The sequence below is a fragment of the Phocoena sinus genome, chromosome 3 (genome assembly GCF_008692025.1).
Source record: "Phocoena sinus isolate mPhoSin1 chromosome 3, mPhoSin1.pri, whole genome shotgun sequence".
Taxonomy (NCBI): Eukaryota; Metazoa; Chordata; class Mammalia; order Artiodactyla; family Phocoenidae; genus Phocoena; species Phocoena sinus.
Window position 1 is genome coordinate 117,295,435 of NC_045765.1, and position 16,198 is coordinate 117,311,632.

Below are 16,198 nucleotides of genomic sequence, written 5' to 3' on the forward strand. Positions count from 1 at the left end.
TGCTATACAGCAGAAATTAACATGACATGTAAATCAACTATACTTCAGTAAAATAAATTTTTTAAAAAACTACACAAGCCTTATCTTAAGGTCATTAAAAGATCCCTTTTCAACCACCAAAAACTACTTGTGTTTTTCTATATCAATAAAGTTTATTACCCAGTTTTAGAAAAACTAAGCACTTCTGAATCTATCAAAACACTTAGAGCCCTTCAATTAACTTGTGTTAATCAAAGTACTTAGTTCTGGCTACCACGAATAACACAGCTGGGTTAATCCTTGTTCCACCTACAGAAATGACTAAGCCACTCCTAGCAATCCTACATGCTCCAACAAGAACCAAAAGGGATAGTAAAGACGGTGCCCTGAGAAGAAATCTGAAACAAAGGTAGCAGTGAGGCAGAAAGAAAGGAAGACAAAAAGGAGGACAAGAGTCCACTCATTATTGTCAACCTTTTAATTTATCACAAGTTCTATCAAATGAAAACTTCAAGGATTAACTTTCAAAGCAAACTGAAACACTGTCACTCCTTCTTATCTGAAAATTACTTAGGAAATCTTATGAATTTTAAAGTCAGGATGGGGCTTCCCTGGTGGCACAGTGGTTAAGAATCTGCCTGCCAGTGCAGGAGACGTGGGTTCGAGCCCTGGTCCGGGAAGATCCCACATGCCGCGGAGCAACTAAGCCCATGCGCCACAACTACTAAGCCCATGTGCCTAGAGCCCGTGCTCCGCAACAAGAGAAGCCACCACAATGAGAAGCCCACGCACCGCAACAAAGAGTAGCCCCTGCTCGCCACAACTAGAGAAAGCCCACACGCAGCAAAGAAGATCCAATGCAAACAAAAATAAATAAATAAAATAAATAAATTTAGTTTTAAAATAAATAAATAAATAAAAGTCAGGATGTCTATACAGGTGGCCAACAGGCACATGAAAAGACGTTCAACATCGTTAATTATATATTAGAGAAATGCAAATCAAAACTACAATGAAGTGCCACCTCACGTCAGTCAGAATGGCCATCATTACAAAGTCTACAAATAACAAATGCTGGAGAGGGTGTGGAGAAAAGGGAACCCTCCTACACTGTTGGTGGGAATGTAAACTGGTGCAGCCACTATGGAAAACAGTATGGAGGTTCCTCAAAAAACTAAAAATAGAGTTGCCATATGATCCAGCAATCCCACTCCTGGGCATACATCTGGACAAAATATATATATACACACACACAATGGAATACTACTCAGCCATAAAAAAGAATGAAATAATGCCATTTGCAGCAACATGGATGACCTAGAGATTATGACACTAAGTGAAATAAATCAGAAAGACAAATACCACATATTAATCTAAAATATGATAAAAACGAACTTATCTACGAACAGAAACAGATTCACAGACACGGAGAATAGACTTGTGGTTGCCGAGGGAGGAGGGGGTTGGAGAGGAATGGGTTGGGAGTTTGGGATTAGCAGATACAAACTATTACATATAGGATGGATAAACAATAAGGTCCTATTGTATAGCACAGGGAACTATATTTAATATCCTGTGATAAACCATAATGGAAAATATGAAAAAGAATGTGTGTATATATATACATATATATGCATAACTGAATCACTGCTATACAGCAGAAATTAACACAACATTGTAAATCAACAATACTTGAATAATATAATTTTTTTAAATGTGTTTAGAGGTATTACTGATAGGTGATATTTTTTTCTTTTCTTCTTTATACTTTTCTCTATTTTCCAAAATTTCTATAAGTATAATATATATATTATATAACATAAGCATATATTACTTTTAAATTATACATATCTGTGTAATATCCATCTTCCTGGTATAACAGTACTAGTCCCAGGCAACACTGTGAAGAAGGCTTTGTCCTTTCCTGGCTTCCCTCCCAAGGAGCCCTGCTCAGTCCTCTTCCCCTTTAGAGACCAGAGCGTCAGATGATCAGAACCTGCCAACCCCAGCAGATGCTCAGTGCTGGAGGACTCTACCACCTCTTATTCAAACCCTCTAGTCTTCATATCCAAAGGGAATGATCAGTTCATCAATTCTGCTCCCTAACAAAACACACTTTCATTTCAACAAGGGTTTTGGTTCTTTTTCAGGAGACAAGACCTTATTCCACGATGGCTTCTAGTCCTCATTCTAGTCATCATTCTGAAAAGCCTACCAGCAGGATATTTTGCCTCTCGAATCATACCCAGTAGACAAAAACTCATGTCATTTTTTAACACCATTTCCTCACACTTAGAACAGGGGTTCGAGAGCTACCTGGTCAAAAAGGATGGCAAATATCCACTACCCCTGTTTTCACAAGTCACCCTCCTACTTACACCCCTCTCTCCCTAGAGAGAAATTAGGGTGGTCTGGGGACAGTGTAATTGACGTCTTTTTTTGACTGCGTGCTTTCCTTTCCCCTTTTCCTGAAAACAGTACTGCCACCACCATGAAGTTCCAGGAGCTGCCAGCCACAGTACACTTGAGCCCTGGTGGACATGGGTCCAGGCTGGCACCATTAAGTACTATATCCCCCTGGATACAGTGGCTGGGCCAAAGAATGAACATGGGACCCAAGTGAACCCATCAAAGTTTTCCAAATCGGGGGTGAAAGCATAACTAGATCTTTCCTTCAGATTGTAAACTGTAAGAATGTAATCCCTGACCTGCCAGCAACATAATTCCCCACCTCACAGAGAAGCCAGAGAGAATGCAGTCCACACATATATACACATCCTGAAATGAGAGAAGATGGGCAGAGACAGTGAGTCCTGTTGGAGCTGGAGCCCCCCGGTTCATTCAGCACTTCCTTTCCACGGTTTGGTTGTTGGTTTCTGGATTAAACAAGTTTGATTTGGATTTTTGTGACTTAAATCCAAAGGAACTGAATACAGCCATCATCAAAACAATATTCTTCATATATTACAAATACCTAACTTAGAAGGAGCTATATGAAGTTTATGCTCTTCACTTTTTTTTTTTTTTTTTTAATTCTCCCCTGCACTGTCATAGATAGAATGGGAGCAATTACTGCCACCTGAATGAGGTCTTTGCTTCAACAGGTCCCACACTGAGTTGCATATCTATTTGTTCATGTCATGGTAACTTTTACAGGATTTAATTGATTTTGACCCTAAACTACTATAGTACAAAAGACAGAGACCAAGATATTCCAAATGGATTTAATTTCTGGTCTTTTCAATTAATTTTGATTAATCTATTAAGTCAAAAGAAGACAGCAATGTGTGCTTGGAATGAATAATGCCTATAATTCACAGACCCACTCCTAACTCTCAAGTTATGAATGAGGTACTGAAAATTTACTAGAGGGATTAAATAACTGGACCAAAGTTGCTTAATTATTAGAGTAACCAGTCCAGACTTCCACCCTCAAAATTCTACAAAGGACCAAAATACTGAGCTTATTTCTTCCCTAACACCTACACAAGTGAATATACAACTTTGGATGGTCTTTCTGTTCATCTGCCATTAATTAATCACCTTGCCTCCATCCTTAAAATCCTCAGAGGAGAAAAATATAAACAACATTTTTATTTAAACTAAAGAGAAATCTATCAAGGTTTTGCTAAATTATTTCACTAATGACTTCTACTGAAAGTCTGTCCTCTGAGTGTGATAAGATTATACCCAGGAATGAAACAATACCCTTAAACCACAGGTTTACAGATAAAATAGATTCTTTATGAGGACATTGGGGAGAATTCTTTTTCAATGAAGGCTATAAAATTCATATAGTTCCTTCTCAGTTAGGTACTTGTAATATATTAAGACTCTTACTTTGGACATGGCCAATAGTTTCAAGTCACATAGCCTTCTAAATCGTCATATATACCAATAAGGGCACAATAGAATGTGATGTGGTACTTGTTTATACATTAATATTTTATATTCCTCCCTATGATGCAATTTCTTCCAAGCAAAAAAATGTCTATTATGTCCACAATTTAAAAATAAAAAATGACAATTTACAAAGTTTTTAGGATATCTCATTTATTTAATTAGCAATAAACCCAGATAGAAATTATTTCCAAATTACATGACATAGCAGAAAATGCACAATTACGCAAAATGTAGTATGTAGTATGAATATGACTAATGGACAGAAAATGGTTTAGCTGCTCCAAGTGAAACAAAAATTTCAGTGTGATGCTGTGGCTGAAATAAAAACCTTAAGAAGAAATAGTTTTAAAAATTGATGAGGGAGTTCTCTGGTGGTCTAGTGGTTAGGATTTGGTGCTTTTACTGCCGTGGCCCAGGTTCAATCCCAAACTTGTTTAATCCAGTAGATTTGGGGGAAATCTACTTTCTCCCAAATAATGGCAGTGCTATAAGAGCAGAAAATCTGGCCAAGTAATAGGAAAAAATAAGATGTCTGCATGCCAACAAATACGTTTTTTTAATTAAAGTATAGTTGATTTATATTATTGTGTTAGTTTCAGGTGTACAGCAAAGTGATTCAGTTTTTTTTTTTTTTCAGATTATTTTCCATTATCAGTTATCACAAGATAGTGAATATTGTTCCCTGTGTTATGCAGTAAATTCTTGTTGCTTATCTATTTTACGTATAGTAATTTGTATCTGTTAATCCCATACTCGTAATTTATCTCTCCCCCCTTCCCTTTCCCCTTTGGTAACCACAAGTTTGTTTCCTATGTGTGTCTGTTTCTGTTTTGTATATAGATTCATTTGCATTATTTTTTAGATTCCACATATAAGTGATATCTTATAATATTTGTCTTTCTCTTCCTGGCTTACTTCACTTAGTATGATATTCTCTAGGTCCATCCATGTTGCTACAAATGGCAATATTCCCTTCTTTTTTATGGCTGAGTATACACCCATATATTTATGTGGATATATATACCACATCTTAAACCAAATCTGGGTTGTTTCCATGTCTTGCCTCTTGTTAATAGTGCTGCTATGAACACTGGGGTACACTGTATCTTTTTGAATTAGAGTTTTCATCTTTTCCAGATATACGCCTAGGAGTGGGATTGCTGGATCATATGGTAGCTCTCTTTTTAGTTTTTTAAGGACCTCCATACTGTGTTCCGTAGTGGCTGCCTCAATTTACATTCCCACCAACAGCAAATGCACAGTCTTGAAGAGTCAAAAGCCTGATGCTACTAGTTTTTCCTAAAATGAATAATTATAAGGGACATCTTAATTAAAAGCATAAACTGAAGAATAAATGAGTGCTTACCCAGTCTGATGTTCTGTGCTCGTTCATGGAGCTGATTTACCAGTGCTTTCATCTGCTCGTAGTTTTCCTAAAACAGAAGCAAAGAAAAACAGGGAGGGTATTATAGGAAAGCAATGATTTTTTTTTACCATAATAACGGTTAAGGAGAACAGCATTACATGCCAACCCCATGTGGCCTCCACACTGGGCCACTTTGCCACCTGTGTGGCCTCTGTGCTGGGCCAACTCCAACATGTAAAAAAGATTAATTTGTGCCTCTCTGTCTTTGCTCAAGCTCTTCTGCACTACCACCCCCCTCTCTGGTCCATCTATCCAAATCTCACCCCCCTTTTAAAGCCTAACTGATGTTCCATCTCATCTCCAACACAATTTCTGGCTACTCCCATTCATTTTAACAACTTCCTTCCTTACACATCTACAGAAGTCAATTGATCTCTAGTATTTGTTTTCTTTTGTCAATGAATATAAGCCCTTTGAGGGTTAGAATGCCATCTTATTTTTTCTGTCCCCTCAACCACTATCACGAGGAGATTCCAACCAATGCAGAAATACTTGTTTTACACTTACTGACAAATTACAGTAATTACTTACTTACAGTAAGTAATTAAAAACAAAGCCCAGGGGGAAAATGGATCCTATTTTAAAAAGGAACAGGGGGGAATCCCCAGGTGGTCCAATGGTTAGGATTCCGGGCTTTCACTGCCAATGGCATGGGTTCAATCCCTGGTTGGGGAACTAGGATCCCATAAGCCACATGGCACGGCCAAAAAATAAAAAAATAAAATAATCCCAGCCTCCTTTTTCAGACAAGTGTGGCCATGTGACTAAACTCTAACCAATGAGATATAAGCAGAATTTGTTAGGTATGACTTCTAGAAAGGCTCCTTAAAAAAAAAGACAAGAAGGTGAGGGTGTCCTTTTACCTATTAACCCTTTCTCCTCCTTTGCACATGGCACTCAGACACAATAGCTGGAGCTTAAGCAGCCATATTAGACCATAAGGTAAACTGTACTACTTATTTTAAATTCTTCCTTCCCTCCCATCCTAGCCAACGTTCATTGTGAGATTATACTTCCCTACCCCACAGTCTCTAAATCTGTCCGTATTACTTGCTTTGATGAGTGGAATGTGGGCAAAAGTGACAGTGTACCAATTGCAATAAAGAGGCTTTAAGTAGGACAAAGTGTTTCCATGCTCTCCTCTTTGTGCCCCAGCCTTCCATTACGAGAGGAGCATCCCACAGCAGCCACTGCCCCTTCATTCTGGGTCCTGGAATAAGAAACAAGTAGAGCAGACCTGAATCTACTACAGTCCTAGAGCAGAACTGCCACAACCAACCCATAGATCCAAGCACAAAAAATAAATACTTGTTCTTTTGAACACTGAGATCTTGGGATTGGTTGCTACTCAGCAGTACTGAAGCAAAATCTGGCTCATACAGTAATTAGTCCAAGGTCACTCAGCTAACAAGTAGTAGAATTAGGATTTAAACCAAAATCCACCAACTCCAGAAACTCACTCTTAAAGCAACATGCTACAACGTCTCTTCTGCCCACTGAAAGGGCCACTGTTGACACTTTAGCACATTTCCACCAGGTCTTTTCCCCCCTATGGAAATATGTTGCTTGTTAGCTTTTAAACATACATGAAATACTAAGCCAGTGCTTTTTCCACCATAGCACAGCTATCTTATTCTGATTACTGGTGCACAGACTGAACCAGAACATACAACATTTTACATAGAGAAAGAAGTTATAATCTCAGGCTCACACTCCCTGAGCTAGCAGCCACCATCAAATACATCAGCCGAGACCTGACTTCAAAAAGATGGCAGAGCAGGAAGCTCCAGGCCCTTATTCCCCCACAGAGACATCACAAAACAACCCAAAACTGGCTAAAGTAACCTTACAGGAGCTCTGGAAAACACTCAGAGGTCTACAGCAACCAAGAGAACACCCAGCCAAGAAGCCATATTCAGAATGGTGGGAAACCCATTCTCCACACTGCAGCCACACTGATTATTCTACCATGTCCATAGGATCATGCCACTTCTCTACTTAAACATCTTAGCAGACAGACTGCAAAGTGAAATCTAAATGTGGCTTCTACACGTGGCTTCCCTCCTCTACCTGGCTGCGTAAGCAATCCCATCTACTCCATGAATTCCTCACCCTGGCCGGGACTTCCAAGTTCTCACTCCCACTAACCACTTTCATAACTTGGTACCTATGTTCTCATAACTCCTTTAGTTTGTATAATCTTGCCTCCCATTCTCCATCCTGAACCTGGCCAGTTCTTACCCAACTCAAGATCCAACTCACTCACTGCCTCCTACGTGCAACCACCTTTTTTAAGCTTTAGACATCACTCATCACAATGCATTGCTTTCTTGTCGTCTCCCCACAAAATTATGATTCCATTCCTACACATCTATTCCAAATATCCAAAATAGTGGCTAGACCACAGTAACCACTTAATGTTTCTGAATTAAACATTCTCTCCTGATCCCAGGACATCTAAAAACTTTTGGAAGTCTCCCATTGGATACCGTTTCTGCCTCTGCCTGCAGATTTCTTTTCAACCTCCTTGTTTACCCAAAGGCAGGAATTATTTAAAATGTGTTCTCTGAGGGAACTTCCTGGCGGTCCAGTGGTTAAGACTCTGAGCTTCCAATGCAGGGGGTGCGGGTTCGATCCCTGGTCGGGGAATTAAGATCCCACCTGCCGCAGCAGCACAGCCAGAAAAAGTCTTCTCTGAAAGTTATTTGCACAATTTAAATGTTATCTGTACAGGCTTAGAAACCGTGGGACAGACTGAAAATTTCCAGCTCTGATATTTCACAAACCAGGAGTTGTTTCTTTAACGTTGTGATACCTCCCAATTCCAAGAAAAGTCATTTAAAGATAAATATTTTCTATTAACATAACCAACCATTTCAAGTCTGGTAAGCACAACCCAGGGTCAGCTGTGCTAGGCCAGTGGTTCCCAAAGCTGGCTGCCACCAAGGCCCTGCCCTCCCCTCTCAACAACTTCATTAACAATGCAAACACCAGGACCCCACCCTAGAGACGGAAAAGGTCCAGGGTGGGGCTAAGGCAGCCATATATTCAACAAGCTCCCAGGTGACTGCTAAACCAGAGAGCCACTGGTTTTGCGAACCAATGATTTTAAAGACACAAAGTATAGTGCCAGTGCTAAAAGTGAACTAAAATGTACCTGATTTGGAATTGTTTTCTGTTTCAAACTTCACGACCCCCGGTGCGTCCCAGAATCATGAATGGGGATCCAGAGAAAACAGCAGCGACTGTTGAAGTGTGCCTACCCTGTACCTGCTTCCCAGTCTGGCCAACGCCTTGTGCCGTCGGTGAAGAGGAATCACTGACTCGGGCTGGGTACTCCAGGCCCGGGCCGCTCACCCGCCCTACCTGGTAGATGGCAGAGGTCGAGTCCGGTTGGGTGCCCAGCGTCGCCACGGAGTCCCCATGATAGGCGCGCGGCGCGGGGGCAGCGGCGCGGGCGCACCGCCGCAAAGCTAATCTCGGGGCGGCCCACATGGCAGCAGGCACAGAGGCAGGAAGGAGCGTGAGAGACCGGCCTGCGCCGGTCCGGGGCCGAGGCTTTCCCCTCCAACTCCCACGCTTCGGGATATAGCTCAGCCCAGGCCTTTGCAGTCCCAACCCGCCTGAAACCTCCCCGATTCTGAGGCCAGCCTCGGCACGTGCCGGCGCACGCCGCCCGTGATTGGTCAGCGCTGAGCACCACGCCCCCCGAATTCAGCGAATAAGGGACAGAAGTGCAGCCCCGCGAGGCCTGTCCCATCGCGAGCCCCGGAGCGTTGCGGTTCCCGGGGTGGAGCGACCGTTCTGCGTCGTCCCGGTCTCCCGAGATGCTGAGCTTAGGAGCTGTGGCTGAGTTTGCTTGCTGTCGGCCTCTGTGCTTTTTCTATGTGCTGTTTTCTTCTTCCCGTGCTGCTACAAAGGGTGCTCCGGGGCTTGAAAAAGCTTATCCTTATAGGAGAGCTGGAAACTGAGCTGCCCTAAGAAACTCTTTAAGGGGATAAGCATTCATTAATCAAATATGTCTTTAATGTCCCCTATCAAGTGCTCTTCTGGAGCGGGGAATACAGTGGAGAACAGGCAAAGTGTCCTCTTTTATAAAGCGGAGAGAACATAAACAAGTAAATAAAAATTCTAATAGTGATAAATTACAACTTAGATGTACAATTATAACGTACTTCTAAAACTTTGCCTATAACAAATCTGAGCTTCCTCACAATTTCTCATCCACTGGACAGTGAGAAAAAATTAATCTTCTTTTGGTCCACTTAAGTCTTAGATTTAATTTTTGTACATGGTGTTAGGTAAGGGTGTGGCTTCATTCTTTTGTATATAGATATCCAGTTTTCCCAATATCATTTGTTGTAAAGACTGTCCTTTCCCCATTGAATAGTCTTGGCACCCTTGTGAAAAATTATTTCATAAGCAATGATTTATTTCTGGACTCTGTATTCTGTTCCATTGGTCTGTATGTCTGTCTTTATGCCAGTACCACACAGTTTTTTGATTACTGGAGGTTTGTAGTAAGTTTTGAAATCATTAAGTGTGAGTCTTCCAGCTTTGTTCTTTTTCAAGATTTTTTTGGCTATCCAGGATCCCTTGAGATTCCATCTTAATTTTAGGGTAGGTTTTTCTATTTCTGCAAAAAATGCCAGAATTTTGATAGGGACGGCATTGAATCTGTTGATCATGTTGGGTAGCATTGACATCTTAACAATATTAAGTCTTCCAATCCATGAACATGGGGTGTGTTTCCCTTTATTTATGTCTTCTTTAATTTCTTTCAGCAGTGTTTTTTCGTTTCCATTGCGCAAGTCTTTCACTTCCTTGGTTAATTCCTATTTTATTCTTTTTGATGCTATTGTAAATGGAATTGTTTTCATAATTTCCTTTTCAGTTTGTTCATTATTAGTGTATAGAAATGCAACTGATTTTTGCATGCTAAGTTAGTATACTGCCAATTTGCTGAATTCATTTATTCTAACAGGTTTTGTGTGTGTGTGTGTGTGTGTGTGTGTGTGTGTGTGTGTAATCTTTAGGGCTTTGTAAAAGTCATCTGTGAATAGAGATAATTTTACTTTTTCCTTTCCAATTTAAATGTCTTTTATTTCTCATTCTTACCTGATTGCTCCAGCTAAAACTTCTAGTACTATGTTGAATTGAAGTGGTGAAAGTGAACATCCTTGCCTTTTTCCTGGTCTTAGAGGAAAACTTTTCAGCCTTTCACCATTGAGTGTAATGTTTGCTGTGAGTTTTTCACATGTGGCTTTTTTTTTTTTTTGGCTGCATTGGGTCTTCATTGCTGCGCGCGGGCTTTCTCTAGTTGGGGTGAGTGGGGGCTACTCTTCGTTGCGGTGCATAGGCTTCTCATTGTGGTGGTTTCTCGTTGCGGAGCACGGGCTCTAGGCGCGCGGGCTTCAGTAGTTGTGGAGAGCTGGTTTCAGTAGTTGTGGCTTGCGGGCTCTAGAGCACAGGCTCACTAGTTGTGGCATACAGGCTTAGTTGCTCCGCGGCCTGTGGGATCTTCCCGGACCAGGGCTCGAACCCATGTCCCCTGCATTGGCAGGGGGATTCTTAACCACTGCGCCACCAGGGAAGTCCCTCATATGTGGCTTTTATGTTAAGGAGGTTTCCTTCTATTCCTAGTTCGTTGAATATTTTTATCATGAAAAAGTTTGAATTTTGTCATCTACTTTTTCTGCATCAATTGAGATGATCATGTGAAGTTTGTTCCTTCATTCTGTTAATGTTGTGAACTACATTGATCATTTTTTTCTATGTTGTACCATCCTTGCATTTCAGGAATAAACCTCACTTGGTCGTGATATATAATCCTTTTAGTATGCCGCTGAATTCAGTTGCCAGTATTTTGTTAAGGATATTTGTATCAGTGTTCATAAGGGATATTGGTCTATAGTTTTTGGGGGGTTTTTTTGTTTTTTTGTTTTTGTAGCGTCTTTGTCCTGCTTTCACGTCAGGATAACGCTGGCCTTATAGAATGAGTTAGGGAGTGTTCCCTCCTCTCCAAGTTTTTGGAAAAGTTTGAGAAAGATTGGTACTTGTTCTTCTTCAAATGTTTGGTAGAATTCACCAGTGAAGCCGTCATATTCAGTGCTTTTCTTTGTGGGGAGATTTTTTGATTACTGTTTAGTCTTCTTACTAGTTATAGGTCTATTCAGGTTATCTATTTCTTTGTGATGTAGTCTTGGTAGGTTTTGTTTCTAAGAATTTGTCCATTTCATCTAGATAATCCAATTTGTTGGTGTTCAGTTGTCCGTAGTATTCAGATTTACTTTTTACATTTTTCTTTATTAATTTTCATTTTTAAGGGAATACAATAATTCAACTTTTATCATGAAAATAAAGGTATTTTTTACCTCCTTCTCTCAGAAATTATCCCAGAGCAACAAAGGAACACAAAAAATAATTCATATCCCACCTTCAATTAAACTAGGGGATATATAAAGACAATAGGCAAAAATTGGAATAATAAATTTAGCAAAATAAAAGAAGTTGAAATCTAAGTGCTTGCAGTGGAAAATACAAACAAGTAACAAGTCAATTTGCCTCTCAGAATTGGTGGTACCAGGAATTGGTGGTACCAGGTACAGAGAAATATGTGCATAGAAGTGGAGAAAGGGGGCTTCCCTGGTGGCGCAGTGGTTGAGAGTCCGCCTGCCGATGCAGGGGACGCGGGTTTGTGCCCCGGTCCAGGAAGATCCCACATGCCGCGGAGCGGCTGGGCCCGTGAGCCGTGGCCGCTGAGCCTGCGCGTCCAGAGCCTGTGCTCCGCAAGGGGAGAGGCCACAACAGTGAGAGGCCCGCGTATGGCAAAAAACTAAAAAAAAAAAATTAAAAAAAAAAAAAAAAAGAAGTGGAGAAAGGTGGTAGAGATCAAGAAATGGTGGAACTAATTGAAAATTTGCAGAAGAAGTAGTTAAAACCCCAGGTTTCCACCCCCCAGTCTGTCCAGGAGATATATATTCCCTGGAGAAACTGAATCTGAAATGTTCCAAATTTAGGGACACTAGGCACTAGTGAAGTGCCAAATTGAGACCAGAGAGATTAAGTGACAGTCTGAAGGCCAAATCAAGAGAGCCCCCTCCCCCCAAGTCTCTTTTCCCACCCAGTTCCAAAATGCTGGCTACCAGATTTATATAGAAGGGAGTCTAGAGAAACCTAACCATTTTACAGAAAAGATCTACAAAGTGACATTTGAGGTTCTCCAGTGAAAAAACTCCCTGGAAGATTGATCTACAGGGATTTCCCTGGGGGTCCAGTGGTTAAGACTCCCTGCTCCCAATGCAGGGGGCCCAGGTTCGATCCCAGGTCAGGGAAATAGATACTGCATGCTGCAACTAAGACCCAGTGCAGCCAATTAAAAAACAAAAAAAAGCAACATTTAAAAAAGAAAATTGGGGCTTCCCTGGTGGCGCAGTGGTTGAGAGTCAGCCTGCCGATGCAGGGGACACGGGTTCATACCCCGGTCCGGGAAGATCCCACATGCCGCGGAGCGGCTGGGCCCATGAGCCATGGCCGCTGGGCCTGCGCGTCCGGAGCCTGTGCTCCGCAACAGGAGAGGCCACAACGGTGAGAGGCCCCCGTACCGCAAAAAAAAAAAAAAGAAAAGAAAAAAAACAAAAAAGAAGAAAATTGACCTACAGTGTAACCTACAAATTGACATATCCTACCTACCCTCCAATAAGCTTGTAAAGAGCTCCTAATCAGCTTTTTTAGACATTTTCTCTAACATATACATGGATAGCCAAGGATCAATGGGCATTTGAAGAAAGCTTTCTGTTGCAGTTCCATAATGGTTAACACTCTGGACTCTGAAGAAAGCTTTCAATACGAAAAAAAAAAAAAAACCAGAAAGAAAGAAATGTTTAAAAGAAAAGAAAAAGACACCCACTACCACCAAGAAAACAAAAACAAACAAAAAAAAAGAAACCATCAGGGCAAGGAACAGAAGAAACTATAACATCCTTGGAGAAATGAAAATATATTGCATCCATCAAAGACCACGATTATGAAAAAATTTTAAAAAGCTTTTGAAAAAAATATAAAATCAAGAATTCCTTGGCTGGGGGACTTCCCTGGTGGTCCAGTGGTTAAGAAAGAGCCTTCCAATGCAGGGGACGCAGGTTCGATCCCCGGTTGGGGAACTAAGATCCCACATGCCACGGGGCAACTAAGCTCGTGTGCTACAACTAAGAAGCTTGTGTGCCACAACTACGGAGACCATGGGCTCTAGAGCCCGCATGCTGCAACGAAGAACCCCATGTGCCGCAACAAAAATCACGTGTGCTGCAACTAAGGCCCAACACAGCCAAATAAATAAATAAGAATTCCTTGTCTAGAAAATGTAACAAAAGCTAGAGGTTACAGAGTTTAATTAGCCATTTAATGAGAAAGTTCTTTTTCTTTTTTTGGCTGTGCCACGCGGGATGCAGAATCTTAGTTTCCTAACCAAGGATTGAACATGTGCCCCTTGCAGTGGAAGCAGGGAGTCCTAACCACTGGACTGCCAGGGAATTCCCTAGGGAGAAATTATTAAAAGGATGGGAAAACAGATGTTCTAAGGAGATAAGATACTCTACTAGCCTTTAAATTTATTAAATAAATGAGAGGTTAGCAAATATTTCCCATTGGCATTACATTTTATACTTATTTAATGTTATAGTTACTTAAATTTTTACTTGTTTATATTTATCCTGTTTATCTTATCATTATAATTCAGTTTCTAGGTCTGTTTGCGAAGAACAAGGAGCATTCCTATAACACTTTAAAAAAAAATCTTGCTTTAATAGCTCCAAGGGCTAGGCTGTGAGAGGATGTTAGAGGAAGTACATTTGCGGACTTCCCTGGTGGCACAATGGTTAAGAATCCTCCTGCCAATGCAGGGGACGTGGGTTCGAGCCCTGGTATGGGAAGATAGCACGTGCCGCGGAGCAACTAAGCCCGCGGTCCACAACTACTGAGCCTGCGCTCTAGAGCCCGTGAGCCACAACTACTGAAGCCCATGCTGCACAATAAGAAAAGCCACGACAATGAGAAGCACGCACACCGCAACAAAGAGTAGCCCCCGCTCGCTACAACTACAGAAAGCCACGTGCAGCAACGAAGACCCAACGCAGCCAAAAATAAATAAATTTTAAAAAAAGAAAATATAGGGCTTCCCTGGTGGCACAGTGGTTGAGAGGCCGCCTGCTGATGCAGGGGACACGGGTTCGTGCCCCGGTCCGGGAGGATCCCACATGCCGTGGGGCGGCTGGGCCCGTGAGCCAGGGCTGCTGAGCCTGCGCATCCGGAGCCTGTGCTCCACAACGGGAGAGGCCACAACAGTGAGAGGCCCGCGTACCGCAAAAAAAAAAAAAGAAGAAAGTACATTCGTTAAATTTTTTTTTTTTTTTGGCCATGCCGCACGACCTCGGCAGTGAAAGCGTGTGGAGTCCTAACCACTGGACTGCCAGGGAATTCCCCATTTTTAAAAATCTTAACTGCACTACAAAAATCAACTGTTTTTCTATGTTCCATCAATAAACATACAAATGAAAATAAGCATTTAAAAAACACCATTTATAAAGGCATCAGAGAACATCAAGTACTTAAAAAATAAATCTAAAAGATGTGCCTCTTCTAGGTATTTACACAAGAGAAATAAGAACATGTCTACAAAAAGATTTGTACAACAATATTTATAGTATCTTTATTCAAAAGAGCCAAAATTCGGAAACAATCAGTAGGAAAATAGCAATTATGGTATATTCATATGTGGTATATGGATAAAATGGAATACAACTTAGCAACAAGGAACTACTAATACGCTATGAAAATGGATGAATCCCAAAAATGTGTTGAGCAAAAGTAAACAGATACAAAAGTATACATAATATAAAGTTCATATACTGCATATATATATAAAGCTCAAGATCAGGCAAAACTAATCTGTGGGTGGCAGTGGGGAAAGGGCTTAAAGGAACTTCCTGGGATGATGGAAATGTCTATTTGTCTTGTGGGGTGGTACACAGGTGTATACATTGTCAGTAATCAAACTGAAAGCTTAAGATCTGTGTACTTTATTAAATGTAAATTATGCCTTAAAAACGTTCATTGCAGAAAACTGTGTTGATTTAAAATTATGAACTAAGTCAAAGGATGATTCACATTCTGTGACTTTGATTCTGCACATTTGTTAATCAGAAGCATCAAGATTCTTAGCCTGGGCTTCCCTGGTGGCACAGTGGCTGGGAGTCCGCCTGCCGATGCAGGGGACACGGGTTTGTGCCCCGGTCCGGGAAGATCCCACATGCCGCGGAGCAGCTGGGCCCGTGAGCCATGGCCACTGAGCCTGCGCGTCCGGAGCCTGTGCTCCGCGACGGGAGAGGCCACGACAGTGAGAGGCCCGCGTACCGCAAAAAAAAAAAAAAAAAGATTCTTAGCCTTCTCTCTACGGCTTTTGACTAACAGTTACTTCTAAAAAGGAATTGACACTTGATTTTTCTCCAATAGAAGTAAAAATTGAGAAAATCTCCCCCCCCGCAAAAAAAGGGGCGAACAAAAAAATGAGGAGAGAGAGAAGGGGGTGGAGAAATGGAAAATAGCAGAGAAAAGATAACTTAGGGAACAAGTAAAGGAGATTAAAAAATCTGTTTAATAGGAATTCCAGATATAAGAACAGTGAAAGTGAAAGAGAGAAATTATCAAAGGAATAATGCAAGAACATTTCCCAGAAGGGAAGGAAATGAGTTTCCACATTTAAAAACGCCCATGACATGCCCAGCAGCATGAATGTAGGGGCAGGAAAGGGTGGGTGCACATTACTGAGCAGAGTACCAGGGTCAAAGAATATGTAAATAGGCCACATTCGAAGGATAGAGAATCAGAATGGCA

General features: G+C 41.3%; 1 protein-coding gene across 2 annotated transcripts in view; it reads right to left on the reverse strand.

The window, feature by feature from the left end:
* MCCC2 (methylcrotonoyl-CoA carboxylase 2) overlaps positions 1–8,956 on the reverse strand; it is a 64,049-nt gene extending 55,093 nt beyond the window's left edge. Inside the window, exons 1-2 of one of the 2 annotated variants that reach the window (XR_004349318.1) lie at positions 8,675–8,938; positions 5,249–5,315 (exon numbers count right to left, since the gene is read on the reverse strand). Coding sequence is in view for 1 of the 2 variants with exons in the window: in XM_032627934.1 (XP_032483825.1) it covers positions 5,249–5,315; positions 8,675–8,803 (196 nt within the window). In the remaining variant the exon portion in view is untranslated. Of the gene's footprint in view, positions 1–5,248; positions 5,316–8,674 lie in introns of both variants that reach the window. The other variant, XM_032627934.1, reaches the window with a different exon arrangement.
* Between the last annotated feature and the right edge of the window lie 7,242 nt (positions 8,957–16,198).